The following is a 20058-nucleotide window of genomic DNA, read 5'->3' as shown; positions in this document are numbered from 1 at the left end:
TGAGTGACGAATGGTTTAAGAATCAATAATTTACGCTATCTACGATATTTTATTTGGTTCTTTTTTTTGGTTTTTTGAAAGCCAGCAAATTTCCACCCATAAGATCACTTGGAGCTGTGTGAGATATAGAACTATCAAGACAATTAACTTACGCACTGTCAATCAGATCCTCCTCCCTTTTAAATCTTGGACGAGACGACAAACGGTCTTTTACTGATACCATTTGAAGATTGAACTGGCTGAGCCATTGCTTCCGATACCCAAGCCTGTTAAATTCTTTACTCACAGACCTTTTTAACTCTTCCACCATTGATATCAGGTCCAGCGTCTGCCAGCGCTTGTTAAGAATATCCAGCATCAGAGATTCAGGGATCAGCCATTCGTCACGAGCGATTACCACGAGACTCTCTGAAGATTCTGGGACACTGATTGGGATCGAGCTCCCCATAACAAATTTAATTTTGTCTGGAATTCCGGACACCAAAATTCGTATTGCCGCTCCAATAAAATCGGTAAATTCATGCGGCCTGGCTGTCCAGGTTACAAACACAGCAAACAATGAATACTTTCCTAAAGAAAAATGGTACAAAAAGAACAAAGATCAGCGGTCTTTCTTAATACCGTTACAAACGTACCACTGTGTTAAATGTAGAGAAAACAGCATAGCGAGATTAGCGGGCATTTTTGTAGGAGCGGACGGGTTAATGTGAGCAGGTCGGGAAAAACTGCCCACACGCGCTCGGTACAAGCTTCCGTGAGCACAATCTTTAGACACGTGAGAAATGTTACCAAAAAGTGAGGAACACGCCAGGCTAGCGCAAAGTCTTGGAAAGTTTTCTTTTAAACGAAAGTTGGACATTGGTATCGTTGTTTCTGTCTTCGCCCTTCTCAAATATCTGCTTTTCATTTTATCCCTAAGAATGATAATTCATCCCAACCCCAGACTGTACTACTCTTGTTCGTTTATTCTCCAACACTTGCTAGGATATTACGAATTCATCACCACTAAGCATTTCACACCTATGACTCCACCCCCTTGTTCACAGAAGTAAACACGACCAGATTATCTTGGAATGTAAGAAATGGAAACTCAGTAAATATATTGATGTTAGTCAAATATAACGAAATTACTTTAGAGGCAAGGTCAGGTTCAGGTTCATAAAAAGTAAAAAATATTTTATTTTCATTGTCACCAACCTTGGTTGTGTATCCACCTCTCTATGACCGCTGACACAGCCGTCTCATTGGTCTCCATTTCCTTCTGCGCCTCCTGTTCCATCCTTTGAGCCTCTGTTTTATACAGTGTCTTACACCAATCTAGTAATTGTAATTCTACGGAAGCCTCTGTTTTCCATTCAAATAAAGTCACATCGCTCTTTGAGCTGAGACCTTTGAAAAACTTTTCAATCCCTTTCGTATGATGACTGTTTTCGTCAGTAATAATCAGAACAGCAACATTACTATGATATGTTGTGGGACGAGGATCAATAGTTTTCCTCAGTTTCTCCATCTCTTGTAAAGGAAGAGCGGGCTGTAGCGATCTGACAGGTTGCGGTTTCTGCGGTTTCTCCAGCAATTCTACCAGGTCATACAGCTGTAAAGCCTCGAGAACGTCTTTCAATAACTTCACAGGAGTGTCAGGAAATAATTCGAAAATATTCACCGATCGGTGAAAAGGGTTTTTGAGACCAAATGATTTATAAATATGTCTCGCAGCAACTTGGTCGCCAGCTAGTCCTGTTTTCAGTTCACGGATGACATCTTCTCTAAGATCTTTCAAGCAAAGTTGAAATGGGTGATCTAAGAAAGGGAAAAAAACCATTATTTCTTTTATAACGGAATATAACTTGTTTTACCATGCTGGATCATGATGAGTCGCTTTTTGCATGATAGCGAGAAACCAAAACCAAGGGAGATAAGAAATCCAGGAGTCTAGTTTATAATTCACGCAATCACGCGAAGCTGAAATCCAATAATTTTACTGAATTGTTGATGAATGGCGTATGTGGCATCCAAAGCTAAGATATTTATCCCTTTTTGTCTAAGGACTAATGAAATGAGGGCCTGAGAGGGCCTATATAAGAAATCGATTTATTCGTTATGACGGTCGATTTAGCCTGCTTTGCAGACATAAACGGGGAAAAGGTAGGGAGACAAAAAAACGCGCGAAAGAAGGGGAAGGAACGCATTCCTCAGTCCTCTCCCCGCTCCTTCTATCCCAGCTCTCGCCCTCCCTTTAATTTCCCTCATCCCTGTTTTACGTCTGTTACGCAGGCTAGGTCGATTTGGTCCCCCTGTTTTCTGTCACAGCGATCTGTCGACCGAAAAAAACCTTTAAGACGAAACCAGTACACATTGAACAATACTGATAAACAGAAAGCAAGAATGTCATTCATTTGTTCTTACTGGTACCTGTAATACAACAACGGATGGAAAAATTTTCAGTGCCGAATTTTGTCTTCATAAGCGTTTAGAAAGAACTAATCTTTTTTTTCGACACATTTATTTTCCCGTCTTAAATTTGATTGTAATTCTAACAATCATGTCACATTTAACGATAAAACTGTTTCCCACCGAACGTCACTGAGCGGGCAACATCGTAAATCTATGACGAAAGAGGGTAACAGTGCAATGTTATCCGCGAATGTTGACCGACGACCGCCTCTACTAATTTGTTTTCGTTGTGCTTTATAACAAATGACTAAAAGGCCAGTTAGTTTTGTTTCCATCAATTCTCAATGTTTCCTTCTGTTCCTCCTTAGGAAACATTGACATACTTGGAAAACAAATATCAACCGGTTTCCCGAGGAAGAGGTAATTATCAAAGATTAACTGGCCAGTAGCTGCAGCTTTTGATCGGTTGCTCACTAAATTTGTTCTACTCAAGTTTCGTATCAAGTTTAGGCCTGGTTAGGCTTGCTACACTCTCCAGCCAACATACCAGCATTAACAGCATTACTACACGGACATTGCAACATTTCCTACGTTTCATAGCTAGAATTTTAAAGAGCGTGCGGTATCAGGCATCTTAAGGCTCGGCAAGTATTCCTAGACGTATTAAATTCCTAAGAGAATTATTGTCCTCATAGTAGCAACTCGCCTCTGCTCTATAACCTGCGCTGTTTACATCCATTTTGGCTAACAATTGTTTGATATTTGTGAACCCAAACAATCAATTATTAATAAATTATAGTTACCAGAGATGTCTTGCATTTCAAGATCAGATGGTTCACCATGTGTTCTTATTCCACTATCAGTCGTCTCTGTTGTCATACTGTGCGTTTCTTGGATGTTCTGTAGATAGCTCTGAACGAACTCATATTTCTCGGAGTCCAGATGTTTTGTTTCTGCTTGCCTTTCACTCTGTACAGTCGTCGCGTCCCTCGCCTTGCAATACAAACTAGAATCAGAATTTCTCCGACGCCTTTCTCTAGGTCTTTCAAGGTCTTCAGTTACTTGAGCTGTTAAAGATAACGCAGGTGGACAATGAATAGACCTTGTTAAAACAGAATGATCATTCACTGTTCTCTTATCTCCGGCAACAGCGACTCACAACAAACTTATCATAATGTTAGTGAGGGGGTTAAGTCCTAGTGTGCGGACGCACCAAGACAAGGAGTATTTCTTTCAGTTTTGTATCAGTTCTTGTGTAGCGGCACACGAAGACCCAACCGTCATGGGCGTGTCCATCCAAGAAAAAATGCCTCTCAGTCCATGAAACCAGACTAAGCCCAACCCCTACTACTAAAATCATCTAATAAACGAGCAGTTCCCAAAGAATAAAGAATAGCACAAAGTAGTCTTGAAATAAGTAGAAAAAATAAGATGCAATATGGTCGATTGGTTGAGCCATTTTGGGAGGGAACAATGCAACAACAGGACTGTAGCCTTCGGGAGAACCCACACTTTCGGTCTTGTCCATCAATGGGTTGTTACATGTAACAAAGAAAATTCGAATAAAGTGAATGCTTTACTAGATCCGGGGGGGCTCCTAAATAAAAGGACAGGGGTGCTTGGAAATTTCCAAAAAAAAAACCTAAGAAGTGCCAAGATCCTGATTTTTGGGTGTAGCTTGAAATGTTTTTCACGCCTAAGAGGTAGCAATTCTAAAACAACACATTATTTCTGGTCATATTGTTTTGGCTCAATACCATAAAAGGTACCTAAAAGCTCCTGGTGTGGACCTGAATACTCTAAGAGGTACCAAAACCATGCTTTTAACCGCTAAAAGGTATGATGAGCACCCCCCTCCTTTTTATATGGGAGCTCCCCGCCCCTGGCAGTAGATGCGATCATTACAGAGCAACATTATACTTTATCTTGTAATAAATGACAAATAAATTAAATTATGGTAGTAAAATCTTAATGTTAGTTAAGTTAAATTAACTTAAAAGCTGTACAGTTGCTTATTTTAAACGTACTTATCAAATAAACGTATGTATGTATGTATGTGTGTGTGTGTGTGTGTGTGTGTGTGTGTGTGTGTGTGTGTGTGTGTGTGTGTGTGTATGTATGTATGTAACTACCACACTCTTGCTAAGGTCAACACCAGATAAAACGAGTCTCATTTTGTATGTCAAAAGGAAGCTAGATTTTTTTTAAATTTTGGTGGAGTGGGATTTATTACCTTCCATCATGTCACAACAAAAGATATATATCTAACTGCGCTGCCACAGGCTTTTTCTGGCTATGTAGACTCCAGAAACAGACTGAAATGTAAATAAAAATATAATATATAAATCTTACACTTAAGCTCACTTACCACTCTCTTCCTCTTGCCAAAACAATTTTGTCCGTACATTTCCTACCACTGCAATCTCCCTTCTTAGTTTTTCGATTTCTTCTTCTAGAAACTGCCTTTCCAAATTCCATTTGTTTTCCGCATGTTTTAGTTTCATCAAAGTCATGTCATCCTCATTTGGCTTGAAGCAAAGAAAAGAGTCTGAGTTCTTGCGACGTCTTCCTCCGAGTCTTTCCTCTTCTTTTACATCAGGCTCTGAATGTAGTTAAATCAAAATTTATCAAATAGATTCTTCCTAGTTTACCTGACCAGACTCTCACAGTTGAGCGACCTTAGCAACACAGCAAAATCTTTCACCCGAGAGCAATTAACACTAGTCGCAGAAGAAAGAAACATGACTACAGACCCAATTACATGTTTTCATCAACAATACTTGTGGGTAACAAATAGCAATAAATTAGTCACTATTCTGTTAAGTCCAGTCAGTCATTTGTATGTAAATTGAGGAGGCAAAATATCCCCTCCTATCCCCTTGCCCCACCCATCTCTCCCCTCTCTTCAAATCCCTTCTGTGTATAATATTGACAAACCCACATATTTACACATTTCTTTATTTGAGTATAAAAATTTCCACAAGGCATATCATTCATATTCCCACTGAGCTTAGCTTAGTTTTTTTCTGAATATCTCTATGTGGCTGATAACGAAGACAACAACAACAACAACAACAACAACAACAACCATTTATTTGTACTCACAATTTATAAAATAATTACAATAAACATTAAATTAGTATAGAGTACTGCCTGCCCAAAATAACCATAAGGGCTAAAAAGAATGGGCAGACATTAAGTTTCTCTCACTCACTGCTTTCTAAACTATACACGATCTGACAACCCAACCTTTAACCTTTCTTGGAATCATTTCTTCAATAAAATGTCTTCAAAGATACATACCCCATAATATCAGAACCGCGATTAAACATCTCTGTCAATATTTTTGGACCAATTTTAAAGTATGGCTACAGTCTTGCCAAGTCATTGCCAAAGAGACACCCTTAGAGCCTGATACAGCACTGGGTCTAAGGCCAGACAGAAATTTAAATATGTTTTAATACTTTACCTTCTTTTAGTAGAAGCATTACATCAAGGTAGGCTGCCTTATACTCCTGTTCATCAATATACACAGTCACCTCGATGTCCTCCCCGCTTGCGAGCTGTTGGATTTCATCAGTGACCAGGAATTCTTGAAGGCGATTCTGCAATGTTCCACTTTTGTACATGTCCCATAATTCCTTCAGAGCCGTTGGTGTCTCTGCTTGCACTGTGAAGCAGAGAGAGCCCTCGCTGATCTCAATCAGTTTGGAATATGAAACCAAAACAACTTTGCTGAAGGCCTCCACGAATTCATCAAGACTAGAGCAGCTACGTAAGGCCATACCACTGGTAACGACCAAGAGACCTCCAGCGATCGTTCGTAAATTACAAACCAGCTTAATTGCTGTTGAAACAGTATTGACACAGCAGGTAAGTCTCAGAAATATAAGTTGGAAATATAATAAATAGCTCTGCAGTAGTAATATAATTCTGAGCACTGTAAATAAACCACAATTTGCCTTCTCAGTGTTATTCCTTGTTAGGGACTACATGTACAGTACTTTAAGTACAAGAACAAATTAAGGGGGTGGAAAACTGCCAAAGAGGGGGAAGTAAATCAAAGACAGGATAACAGGGTACTCAAAGTTAAAGGTGCTCTCCATTTGACCAAGGGAGCTTCAATTTAACCAAGTACCTACGCCAGTTTGAATTTCTGAAAATTTCCAGTGGCAAATACAACAGAATATTCTGGAATTTTCAAAAACCTGAGGACAGCAGATCATGTAAATGAGCTGACTGAGCCTATTTTTGAGGTAAAGAAGAACAAACGTCCTGGTCTATTGACTACAGTTGAGGTATCTCATGAACCCATGGCTCGATTGACTTAGACACAGGAGAGCTCCTTCTAGGAACCAAAAAAATTAATGCAGGTTATTCTTTTCATTCTGCTGTCTTATAATAGTGTACTACAAAAATCACCAGACCATGGAAATTGGGCTTGAATATTTGCACAGTAGAGACCACTCCCACTTCTTTTGGCTTAACCCACCCACATTCCTTTGTGTTGTTGTGAGTTGACTACAAGCATTTAGCTCAAAGAAAAGGTGGGGAAAGGGAAAGAAGAAGATAAATGGGTTAAAATAATTTTTCTTTACTTTTAACACATTTATCCACTTCTCTCAATTTCCCCATGTTTAGTTTCAGAGCATTACTTACAGTCAACTCAGAATAACACAAAAATATGTGGCTGCAGGGTTAGCAAAAGAAAGTGGGAGTCACGTCTCTGTACAAAAATTTGAATCCATTGCATGGTTTGGTCGTAATTTTATTTTGTAGTAGGTAATCATATGAATGAGAGTGTATTTCAGGATTGACTTGAAAATTCTCTCAAAATTACACAATTTGAAAGACATTGCAGATCTCATGAGTAGGGTAAATCCTGACTTTCTCAAGCATTCATGCAAATTTACTTATATTTATCATAAAAGAGTGCAAGTTAAAAATTAGCCATAAATTTGTCGTCTTTCAGCCAATTGAAGTAACTCTGAGTAAATCATGAGTATGACATATAGGGCTTTGCCGAGCATCTGAACTCCAGGGACCCCAACATCAAGTTCAGATTATCACTTTCAGTCATCGTCCTCATGGTATAATTCACTTATAAGAGTTGGGAATAGACCAGTGTTTTTTAAAGAATGGTTCCTCAAAGGAATAACAAAAGTAGAGCATTTAATGGATGACTTGCTCACTGCTTTCTAAACTATATCTGACAGCTCAACCTTTAATCTTTCTTGGAATCATTTCTTCAATAAAACGTCTTCAAAGATATATACCCCATAATATCAGAACCGCAATTAAGTCAGTAAAGTATGGCTACAGTCATGCCAAGTCATTGCCAAAGAGACACCCTTAGAGCCTGATACAGCACTGGGTCTAAGGCCGGACAGCTCTAAACATAAACTCCAAATTTTTGCTTAGTGCTAAATATTACATTTGGCTATGTAGACAGAAAAAATGTTTTCCAAAACTAAATGTTTTCCAAAACTAAATGATTTCTTACTATATTTAAAACATATCTATGAAATGGAAAAAAATACAACTACAATCGTTCTAAAAAAGTGGGAGCCTCTGTTGCCTCTTTAGTAATCTCTTGACAGCTTGACCCTATAGTCCCCTGAAAATGAAAATAAAAATGAAAGGAAAAGAAACAAGGTGCATATATACCATACATATTTTCTGTAATTCACAATTCCGAATTTACGTTACCGATAGGAGTAAACTGGTATGATCTTGCTGTGCTAGAATTGTAAGTAGCACAAGTAATCTAATTATGTTGTATTGTAAAATAATGATCACCTGCGACTGCACATACTGGTGTTTAGGACAAAGACCTATGGGGGACGCGCTTTTTCATCTTGTACGCCAGCACTGTGGAATAGCCTCCTACTTGATGTGAGAAGTGCCCCATCAGTGGATACGTTTAAAACTAAGCTTAAAACGTTTTTGTTTAATAATGATCTTTAGTATTTCTATAATGAATTTTAGTATCTTATGATGAATTTTAGTATTTAATGAATTTTAGTATTTTATCATCATTGTAATTTAATATATTTTCCTTATATTGGTTTCGTTATCGTTTTTCTCATTTTTATTCTGTAAGAGCATTGAGATTTTTTAATGTAATGCGCTAGAAATAAATTATTATTGTTAGTAGCGTGAGTATACGTATTGTATAGAGTAAGCATTAGTATCGTAAGTGGCATAAGTAATACGTTTTTCGTAAGTAGTGTAAGTAACTACATTAATATTGTATTGTAAGCAGTGTAAGTAGCAATTAATTTAAAAAAATAATAAAACAAAAATAAAAAAAAAAACATCAAGTTCACAAAGGAGCCTGCACCTGGGCATGATCGGAAGCTTGCTTTCTTAGACACGTATTGATATCAAGGATGACGGATCCATCAAAGCTACCATATATCAAACCTACTCACACAGATCAGTATCTAAATAATTTGACTCCATGTAACCATTATCTGGGTCAAAATTAAAGGTCGGTACTTAACAACACTTTTCCACTGTTAGCGTAACACTGTTATCTCCAAAATTAAGAGGAGGACAGAATACATGAGAATGAATATCTTAAAGGCATCTTGTGAGACAACAACTACTAAGCTAAGTGCGGATGTGCAAAATTCCTGAGAAACAGAGCTGAGGGAGAGCCAGAGAGCAGGACTGTGTACCTGTGTATCCGAGAAAATCTCTCATGACTTTTGCAGGCAGGGTAAACACCTTCCATGTACCTTTCAACACCCTCAGATCACAGTCTGTGCATGCATCCTAAAGGTCCCACAACGGATGGAAAAAAGTGTGGCATCATCTACAAATAAGAGTTGCTGATTGTGAAAAGATCTATATTGGAGAAACCACCCAACCCTTTTAAATGTCCAGTTGAAGGAACATTGTAATGCTAATAGATTGACACTTTCGGCCATTGGAGAACACCTTAGGGATACAGACCACAAGTTAGAAGAGAGTAAGGTGGCAGTCATATATAGCTAGAGAAGAAAACAACTTCAGAAAGAGAATTTAAGAGGCCTTGGAAATCCTATGCCAGTCCCCAACACTCAATCAATACTGTGGATTTGAACTTCTGGCCCTATATGGTGCTATTTTGGCTCATGACTTGCTTGACCCAAGCTCAGTTGTGACAAAAAGATTCCTGCCACATTCATTTGAGAAAGCTTTTGATCAGTAAAACATTGACTCTGCTTCCCGGTATCTTGTTTCTTGTAATTGACGCAACTTTAATTTTACCCTTCCGTCTTCTTCCAGGCTTGTCAGATGATTTTGATTTTAAACTAAACCCTAGGTATCACAGTACTTAGTAACTTTACCCTTTCCAGATCTTCAGATATGAAGTGGTCAAAATTTTCTGAAACTATACAATGCAAGAACTTAACTGAATTAATTACCTTTTCTCAAACATTGTTGAAATTTTGGTAGCACCTTTCCTTTAATTCTCTTGCTTGAACCATATTAATTACTGGTTGATTTATATCTTTTTTAGTGCAAACTTAAAGGATTTAATGTCATGTTTTATTAAGTTTACAACCTTACTGTTGTCACGGTATGTCCAGCGTGACACATCATATACGGGCATGCGTGCCCCATGCATCATGTAATCTCTTGTCAGGCCAAGCACATGGCGATTAAAATAAGACTTTAAGCAAATCTATATTTGTGTCCACGTTCCATTCTACCGCATGGTGTCAGAAGTGGTGGCCTGAGAAGATACTGGATCCTCCAGGTGAAGCATTTCAAGCATTCAAACATAAATTCATTCAAGCGCAAGTTGTAGAGCACATCAATTACTTCGAGCATTCAAAAACAACATGGCCAATCGATTCAAACCACCAGCTATGGACTGGACCACTCCAGGAGACATTCACAAGCGTTTCAAACTCTTCCAACAGAAATGCGAACTTATCTTCGTGGGGCCGCTCGACAAAGTCGAAGAGGCGAAAAAGGTGAGACTGCTGCTTTTATGGATTGGCGACAAAGGCCTCGAAATCTACAACACGACCACATGGGCCAGCGAAGGCGATGACCTCAAGATCAGTCCAGTTATGGCGGCACTAGAAGCTTATACAAAGCCCCAAAGTAATGAAATCCTCGCTAGATACCAACTTCGATGCCTAAAGCAGGGAGATAGACCACTTGAGGAATTCGTAACTGAAGCACGACTATTAATAGAAGATGGTGGATACGATCCCGCCGCTAAAGAAAATACCCTCAGAGATACGCTGGTATTTGGCGTGGCGTCCGATAAAGTGCGCAAAGACGCGATAGCACTTGGTAACGGGCTAACCTTCAAGCAAGTCTACGACCTGGCGAAAGTTGAGGAAAGCACTAAAGCACAAATGAAGATAATTTCCAAAGGTGATGAGAAATCCGATCTTCACACAGTTCAAAGAGAATCTGCATATTCGACTAAAAAACACCCACCGGGACAAAGCTTCACATACCAAACTTCCTACAGCGACCAAAACCAAAGAGATCATACTGAAAGAAAACCTCACTGACTTCAATTCAAGTCGAGAGGCTGCTTCAGATGTGGAAACACCCATGATAAATCAGCGAATTGCTCCGCCAAGAATGCAAAATGCAAACACTGTGGCAAGACTGGCCATTACATGAGAGTGTGCATGCAAAAATGCCTTCAAAAGGTTCACCAGATCGTGAGTAGCCCAGAGTACCAAGGCCAGGACATCCACCTAGAGGATGAGTACCCCCTTGAGGATGATTATGAGTACACTCTTGAAGAAGAATCAGAAGAAGAAACAAGCGCCACAAAACCCATGACTGTATTTCTTGGAACTCTCACTTCAACAAAGCACCAGCAAACCCAAGAAATTTCACTAAATGCCCTTGACAGCCACCCAAACAAAATCTTTGCCAAGGTCAAGATTAATGAAGTCCATGACATGAGCCTGAAAGTAGATACGGGAGCAGACGCCTACGTCATCACCTCCGCAGACCTACAGCACTTCCCATTCCCGATTACTATCCTTCCATGCAGCAATGTCCTTAGAGGATATGGAGGCTCTGAAATAGAAAACCTTGGCGTTGCCACCTTAAAGGTCTCCTTTAAGGACAAGTCAGCTAATATCAAATTCAACATCGTGGAAGCCACAGGAAGCCCATCTATGCTGGGGTGCCGACAATGCCAAGATCTGGGAATAATATCCACAAATTTAGATGAAGTTAACACCATTCCCCCAACCAAGACAGAAGCTGAGGCACAACGTGGTCAGCTATCCAAGGCCACTGTTATGGAAGAATACCAAGATTGCTTCGACAAGCTAGGCTGTTTTCCAGGAAAGAAGTATCACATTCAGCTAATTGACCATCCTGTCCCAGTCATCCACCCGCCATGCACCGTTTCAGTACACATACTTCCCTTATACAAGGAGGAACTTGATAAAATGATCGCGGACGATGTCATCACAGCCGTGACCGAGCCAACCGACTGGGTAAACTCAATCGTATGTAACATCAGAGAAACTCCTGAAGGCAAAAAGAAGATCAGACTCTGCCTTGATCCTAAGGGCCTCAACAAGAGCATACGTCGAGAGCACTATTACACCCGTACCATCGATGAGCTCCTACCCCAGCTGCATGGAAAGAAATTCTTCTCTGCTGTTGACACTAAGAAAGGTTATTGGCACGTAGCCTTGGACCACGAGTCAAGTCTGCTGTGCACCTTTAATACTCCCTTCGGACGGTACCGTTTTAAATGATTACCCTTCGGGGTCAAACTCTCCCAAGACATCTTTCAACGCAAACTCGATGAGGTTTACAGGGGCATCCCCAATGTGATGGGGATTGCTGATGACATCGTGGTATGCGGCTCAACCCAATCAGAGCAAAACCAAGCCTTTTGTGAAATGCTCAAGGCCACTCGCAAGCACAATGTCAGCCTAAACTCCGAAAAGCTGCAGTTCAAGCAGGCACAAGTCGACTTCTACGGGCACGTTCTGACAGAGAATGGAATCCAACCAGCGAAGGAGAAACTTGAAGCAATCCACAACATGAAGAGCCCATCAAACATGGGGGAGCTTCAGACTATCCTGGGCATGGTAACTTACCTGAACCGCTTCTTGACAAAGCTAGCGGACCTAACATCGCCACTAAGAGAGCTAACCAAGAAGAACGTCCATTTTAGCTGGGAGCCCCACCACCAGCAGGCACTCGATAGGATTAAGCAAGAACTCTGCACGTCCAAACTCATTTCCTATTATGACCCAGATCCGAGTACACCCACGATCCTTCAGTGTGACGCAAGCAAAACAGGCATTGGGGCCTGGCTAAGACAGTCAGACTCTCAAGGGAATGAACACATTGTCGCCATGGCGTCCCGGTCACTCACCAACGCAGAGTCCACATATTCTAATATTGAGCGCGAGTGTCTGGCAGTCACATATGGCCTGGAGAAGTTCGAGTACTACCTGCTCGGTCGGAACGTGACAGTTGAAACCGATCACTCCCCCTTGGAACAAATTTTCAAGAAAAACATCAATGAGGCTCCAAGCCGGCTGCAGAGGCTACTTCTTAGATGCCTGCGATTTGATATCAATGTCCAGTACAAGCTGGGGAGATCCATCCCAGTTGCAGACGCCCTGTCACGAGTGTGTCACACGAGAGCAACACATGGCACTGAGACTACGACTAAGGACACCGCATCACAGCGTAACATCCACTTCATATCCACCCCCATTGACCTAACAGCAGTAAAGTCCTCTACAGTACAAGATCCTACCATGAATCTACTGAAGAATACCATCTACAATGGCTGGCCTCCCTACAGAAAACAATGCCCGCAAGAACGATGGGAGTTTTGGAACTTCCGATGCGACCTCACTTTAGAGGAGGGTCTAGTACTAAAAGGTAGCAGGATCGTTGTACCAGCCTCCATGAGAAACCAAGTTCTCCAAGCGATCCACCTTGGACATCAAGGAGAGAACAAATGCATCCTCCGAGCTAGAGAATCAGTGTTCTGGCCCGGTATCTCCGCTGACATCAGGCAGATGGTAAAGGACTGCGACCTGTGTAACAAACACAAGCCAGCTCAACCCAGACTACCCATTTTGCAGCCAGACCTTCCAACCCGACCATGGGAGAAGCTCGGCACGGACATCTTTGAATTTAACAAGGAGAAGTACCTTATGGTCGTCAATTACTACTCAAGATTCCCTGTGATAAGACTCCTCAACGACATGACCAGCCACACCGTGTGCAACCACTTCACAAGCATCCTTGCAGAATATGGCCTACCAGCCACTATCATTGCTGACTTCGGATCTCAGTTCATCAGCGAAAGATTCAAAACCAAATGCGAACAAAGTGGCACTGTAGTTCCCCATACCACCACCAAGCCAACAGCCTGGCAGAGAGGGCAATTGGAACCTGCAAGTCACTGTTAAGAAAAGCACTAGAGGAGAAGGAATGCCCTTACACAGCCTTACGGATGTATCGCATGACTCCCCTTAGTGACCAGATGCCATCACCCCACGAGTTGCTGTTTGGACGTAAACCCCAAACGACACTCCCAAGCAGCAGAAGCGCACTGAAGTCCAAACACCCGAATGATGACCTCCACCATGAAGCTAACCAGAAATGCCAAGAGAGGCAAGCAGTATTCTATGACAGGAAGGCTGGTAGCGACAAGAAGGCCCTTAACAACCGAGAACCAGTGTTCGTCTGGAACACCTTGAAGAATACCTGGCAGCCAGGAACTGTGCTAAATAGGCCACAACCAATGGAGCGCCCCAAACCTACACGGTGGACATTCAAGGGAAGATCTACCAGAGAACAAGGGAGCACCTGAGACCAAGGAGCCAGAGTGAAATACCCCCCTCAGCTGGCAGTAACACTCCACCTATCGGTACAGTGACTCCAGTAGACGACCCCAAAGACGCACACATACTCAGTGACAAGGCGACCAGACCACCCCCGTTGTCAGAAGCCAGTCCTCAAGACAGTACACCAACACCAGATCAGTTACTATCTCTCCAACTACCGTGCAGCAAGAGGCAAATTGATCTCAAGCCAGCAGGTGCTGTTGTAACCAGTAAATGAACCTGTTATCACCCAAAGAGCCAAGTTACAGGACTGGACGCATCACCCCCGTCCCAACCAAGTTCAAAGATTAAATAGGGACAAACAAAAACTCTTTTATTGACATTGGGTTCCTAATTACACCCATGAAACTGTTCTTAGTTCCTGTTGTCGTTTGATAGACATTTCATTAATTTGATTAGCATTGATTATCATGTCCCCTTTTATCGATTTATCTGCATGTAACTAGGACCTCTTTTCAGAAAGAGGGGGATGTCACGGTATGTCCAGCGTGACACATCATATACGGGCATGCGCGCCCCATGCATCATGTAATCTCTTGTCGGGCCAAGCACATGGCGATTAAAATACCGCAACTGTAAATGACTTGGATTTGATTGATTTCTTTCATCTTGATTGGTTTTGCAATTAATATAAAGTGCTCTAGAAATGGAATATGTTGTATGACTTTATTGAAAGTGAAGGTAGTCGTGGCTGGCAACAGCTTCCAGCTTTTTCCATCAGTAATATATATGCTTTGATGGATCAGTGTCACTATACTTTAACAAGCGATGTTACAAAATTGGTATCACGAATTATTTTTAAACAATTTTGATCATCTTCATGGCATAGTAGGTTACCATAGGAATGATGCAAGCAGTGAAAAACACTCTTAATTTTAACTTGTGCTCATAATTCGAAAGCGGCTCAGTGAAACCTATCAGTTTGTGATAAGCATGTAATGTCGATAGAAATTTTCACAAGATTTCTAGGAAAGTTCTGAGCCATTTCAAATTTTCGAAAATTTATGGTGGCTCTGAATCCTCCCTACAGAATTGTTTCAAGCTTTGCAAAAAGTTGTATTCTTAAAACATGCATTTCATTGAGCCATTTTGCCATAACACCAAAGCTTATGCAGTTATCAAGTGGAAAAAAAAACACAAATGTAGAAATTTGCTAATATACAGCCATCTTTTGACCTCACAGTTTCAAGTTCAACAAGCCATAATTCAGCCTGCCAAACATTTACCGTAAATCCCCAAATTAGCGCCTGGGGTGCTTAATTCAATTTTAGGAGAAGACAGGGGGGGCTTATTCGAGGGGGGGGGCTTATTTAATTTTTCCCAAATCGGGGGGCTGACATGATCATTTTTTTAAATACATCATCTACACATAAACAACAACATAAGCTGTTTATTGACATAAAAAGCTGATCCTAAAGTCTAAATCGCGGCACCATTGATACTTAACGTGTTCAACGTGTTCACAAACTGAAACAATGTACAAATCTGCTAGGCTCTACATGATGAAAACTATACATCCTTTCTTGTCTCATTAATCGCCCACAAAATGGGGAGGAGGGGGCGCTTATTTTAAATTTCGGCCAATGGGAGGGGCGCTTATTCGAAGGGGGCACTTATTCGAGGGGGGTGCTAATTCGAGGATTACGGTAATACGCGTTCAGCCACGAAACCATCCCAGCTATCAAAATAAATTATGTTAGTGAGTGCTACATGTAGTTGTAACCTTTAAGTATAGAAAATAGCCTTTTATAACTCGCATATCAATCTTGAACCTGCATTATTACAATTTCTTGCGATTATTTCCCTACAGTCGACTCACCTCCTTTCATACATGTCACCGCCCGCTTCAATGAAGAAACTATACAAACTGACTGGGCTGAAATAAAAACAACAATTATTGAAAATACTGGGACGGTAATTCTCAAAAGCCACTCTCTACTTCTCAGTAAAAGATTACAACATTGAACAAGCAAGTAAAACTTATATCGATGTTTCCAGGTTGGTTAAATCGTTTTGTGTATTATAACTGATTCACTTCCGGCATCACAATTAGTGATGCCGGAAGTGAATCAATTAAAATTTACATGGACATAAGTACTTTGAATACCTTTCCTTCTGATCTCAAACTCCCTCACTTTCTTCAATAGCGATGGTTTCTTCATCTGTGTCAGTATTTCCTTCAAAGTGTCCAAGCGATCAATTCCAAGGCTATTATTCCTTTCCAGTTCTTCGAATAACGTGAGTACATCTCCAATGTTACGTTCGCTGCCTTTCGCTATTTCTTCCCTGCACATGAAAAGCAATCTTGGCAGCTTGTTCACGTCTAGTTTCTCACTGATCTCAAAGAGAAGATCACTATACTCGATTTTTGACATCCTACCGAAACGACGAGGTCCGTAAAATGGAAGAAGTGCGTTTAACTCATAATTGCAAATCCAACATGGCGGGCATAGACAGAGCAGAAAACATTGCGTGACAAAAAGCCTCCCATCTCACGAAATGTCACGCGTTTACTCTCTCAACCTCGTTCCCAGGGTCCTGTCTCTTCCCCCGAAGAGAGAGGTCCCTGGGAACGAGGTTGTTGCTCCCTTAGCTTATTTGACGTGCCTTACTATCCTGTAGAGGAATAACTGGATGTTAGGCCCATCAAACATGATTTCTCTGATTGCAATGGCCAGTTCTATCAAGAGAACGCGTATTTTGTCTCCTGTCCTAAACAGGGTCCTAAGAGAGAGGGAGGGCGTCGCCCTACATAGGGTGGGGCTTTTGAAGTATTTTAAAATATACTTAAGGTGGTATGGTACCCTCAATATGGACCAAAAAGTTTGTTTAAATATGTTAAAGAAAGATCAATTGTGTGCTATTGCAGTCAAGAAGAGAAATTAAATTTCTAGAGTTTTACTCAAAATGGTTGCTATGGAAACCAGCCACAGCCTTTTGAAGTAGTGTTATATAGTATTGACGCCAACACTTCCTGCTCTTTTACAAAACAAGAATTGACTGTCAAATAAGCATATCATGTAAGTTTCTGTTTTGTTCTGTGATATGAACGTAAGTTTTGACAGTTAACTCTTATTTTCAGTGCTTTTTACAGCTTTATTTGGGAATAACCTTATTTTTTACCACACCCAGTGGACAAATCATCTCATGTCACGTGACAGACCTTAAAATGTTACGATTTTTTTGGTTTATATCATCACGACACTATTGGTCTTTGATGAGCCCAAGTTTCAGAAATTCTACTTAAAAACCTTGCAAAGTAGAAATGTTGGCGCGAAGTCAGTCGGTACAAAAGTAAACTAATATTCATACAAATTTTTGCTCCGAATGGGTTCTTGGTTTTGTGATAGACTGCGCTTGAATTTCTAAGCTTTTGCGTGACGCGACATTTACATGACGGCCGAGAGAGCTGTCATGTTGGTTAAAAATGCGACTTAATTCGGGTAATTTGGTTATCTGAACAGTTATTGTATTATAAAAAGTATCATTTTAATGTTTTTGAGTTCCTCGAGAGATAAATTCACGTTTTTGTAGCAAAACTCAGTGACAGATGTTTCTGTTGGTTTCCGGCCGCCATGTTGGTGCCCATCCGGATGGGCACCAGCATGGCGTCTCCATACAAATCTCTATAAATGTGGGTAAAAAATTTCTCCGCATATCTCGCATAAGAAAAATTACTGTGACCAGAATTTTGGCGAGAGTCTTTGTATATTTACTTTCTTTCATTTCCCAGATTCTGGACTTTATCTATTGACCGGTTTTGATTTTGATTTTGATCTATTTTGAATTGCGTGACACTGAAAACCAGCAATTGCGTCTCGCAGTCTCTCACACAGATATCATCGTTTTTGATGACTGTATTCGTATCTTAATCGATATACTATGCGATTTTGCACGTTCTTCGCGTTCCTTAATTTCAACACAAGCGCAAATCGTAAGCAAATTTTGTCGCTGCCCTCTTCTGGTGCACAAGGTGATTGCCGCGGAATTACCGGTGAAGTTAATCACTGATATTTGACATGCCAGCCTTTTCAGACGCTCCTGTCCTCTCCTTCGAAGACTGCATTACCATAAATATAGCACAACAAACAGGCCGATGAATTTTATCTGTAGCACTATTTAATATGTACTTTTTAATCATGGGAAATAATTAAACTAAACAAAACTAACTAAATTACGCGTTCACTTTCAACGCATAAGTCAAATATCCGCAATCGGCTTGTCTCGTCGAGTAGGCCTGTTCAAAGGCTATTCCGCTATCGTGTTTCTTTTTCACTTTTCCATTTATCTCCAGATTCGGTTTACAAGCTGCTGAATGATTCACGGCAGACTTCGTCTTTCCTGATAGCCGTCGTTGTCACAAAACTCACTGGGGAGCTGTAAGTTACGTTTCATTGGTTGACGGCATGGCCGCGTTGACAATCGCTTCAGTGAGGCGCGAAATCTGCGAATTTCTTTCGAGGCCAAAAAAATCAAGGTTTGTTTTTGTGTGAATTCATCATCATTCTTCTAACACCTCATGGGGAAGGGGGGGGGGGGGGCGGGAGGGAAAGCAAGGGGGCTCTCTCCAACTTACACGGTCTCTCTCCACAATTTTCAATATGCGTCCACAAGGTAAAGTCAAATTTCCGCCATTCACTCTCAACGCCTGGTTGTCCTGGGTCTACCACGAATCGTTCCCCATTTTCGTTCTTATATCTGACCCAAATTGCCTCTATTGAAATGAATAATAGCGTATGTAGATTCATCGGAATTTTACGAAACTTGCCAAACTAATTCTCAGATATTAAAGCATATTAAAGCTTTTACGACGTTTTACGAAAATCGAAATGTTTTTCTTGTGATCGACGTCCCATCGAGTAACAGCAGTCGGCAAATTTTCTTTTGTTCAACTTTGAAATGGATATTCTGAGTAACCAATCATGGATATATCGAAGAAGCCTCACACACAAGTCCATCATCTCCTCAGCGATAAAGTCGAGTCAGTTTGGATGTCCTCGCTAACATTAAGGCTGCCAATTCAGTTTAGCAAATACGGTCAGTTTTGGGTTTAAAGGTTTGTGCTTGCCTTTCAAAACAAAACTGTCAAAATATGTTGTTCTTTTCTACAGTTAATTAGCTTTACAGTGAAATATAGTTTTACCGAGGTCTTCTTTAAAGCAGCGCGCACACAAAGATTTTCCCGGAAGGCACCCATGAAGGTCTACAGTAACCTTAAAGACATTTATCCATGAAGTATGTATTGCGTCTACTGTACAACAGACCAATTTCGATTTATTAAAATTCGGCCTTAAATATAGACCTCAGCACGAGCCTTTGGGGAGGTGACCGTTATATACAGGTTGACCGCTGTACACAGATTTCCTTTAAACTCCCCTGGAAGTCAATAAATAGCATTTTTATGTGCGAATGATCACTCAATTTACGTTTTACTGACAATAACGAGTAACAGCAACGCAATAAACACGCTAAAAAAGGCCCATAAATTGTCCGTGGTGTACTTTTAGGGAGATGGAAGCTAATGAACAACGTTTTTAAGTGGTAAGCACTCAATTTACATTTATTGACAACAGTTTTAAACGGAAACGCAATAAATACGGCAAAAATGCCCATAAAATGTCCGTGGTATACCTGGTCTCGAGGTTCCGTGTGAATACATTTTTGAAGGTGACAATTTCTCCTGTAATGTGTCAGTCAATTCCAGCAGTGCCCATCTCCTCCCCCCCCCCCCCCGGGCTAACCCCCGGGCATAAGCATTTTTTCTAAAAAATGGGCAAATTCCCCGGGGTGGGGACACATA

At 40.8% G+C, this 20058-nt stretch overlaps 3 protein-coding genes across 3 annotated transcripts in view; 1 reads left to right on the top strand and 2 right to left on the bottom strand.

The window, feature by feature from the left end:
* LOC145478802 (uncharacterized) overlaps nucleotides 1-20058 on the bottom strand; it is a 210952-nt gene that overhangs the window by 139094 nt on the left and 51800 nt on the right. The window lies entirely within an intron of this gene.
* Nucleotides 1-20058, top strand: part of LOC145478848 (uncharacterized) — a 38076-nt gene that overhangs the window by 2517 nt on the left and 15501 nt on the right. The gene's annotated exons all lie outside the window — the stretch shown is intronic.
* On the bottom strand, nucleotides 50-16707 carry LOC145478809 (uncharacterized). Its single transcript, XM_081456984.1, has 7 exons — nucleotides 16366-16707; nucleotides 16078-16134; nucleotides 5864-6241; nucleotides 4763-4996; nucleotides 3198-3461; nucleotides 1198-1800; nucleotides 50-570 (listed from the first exon to the last, which is right to left on the bottom strand). The coding sequence occupies exons 1-7, from the start codon at nucleotides 16631-16633 to the stop codon at nucleotides 149-151; spliced, it is 2226 nt and encodes a 741-aa protein (XP_081313110.1). The 5' UTR covers nucleotides 16634-16707; the 3' UTR covers nucleotides 50-148.

The sequence above is a fragment of the Orbicella franksi genome, chromosome 2 (genome assembly GCF_964199315.1).
Source record: "Orbicella franksi chromosome 2, jaOrbFran1.1, whole genome shotgun sequence".
Classification (NCBI taxonomy): Eukaryota; Metazoa; Cnidaria; class Anthozoa; order Scleractinia; family Merulinidae; genus Orbicella; species Orbicella franksi.
The sequence above is the reverse complement of the archived record's forward strand: the minus strand, read 5'-3'. Positions and strand labels throughout refer to the sequence as shown.

Excerpts from the sequence above, each read along its gene's own strand:
- LOC145478809 (XM_081456984.1), bottom strand. The coding sequence starts at position 16,633 with ATGTCAAAAATCGAGTATAGTGATCTTCTCTTTGAGATCAGTGAGAAA. Across the intron at positions 16,135-16,365 it reads GTTTGAGATCAGAAGGAAAG|CCCAGTCAGTTTGTATAGTT; the intron begins GTATTCAAAGTA and ends TTTTTATTTCAG. Across the intron at positions 6,242-16,077 it reads GGTGACATGTATGAAAGGAG|CAATTAAGCTGGTTTGTAAT; the intron begins GTGAGTCGACTG and ends CTGTTTCAACAG.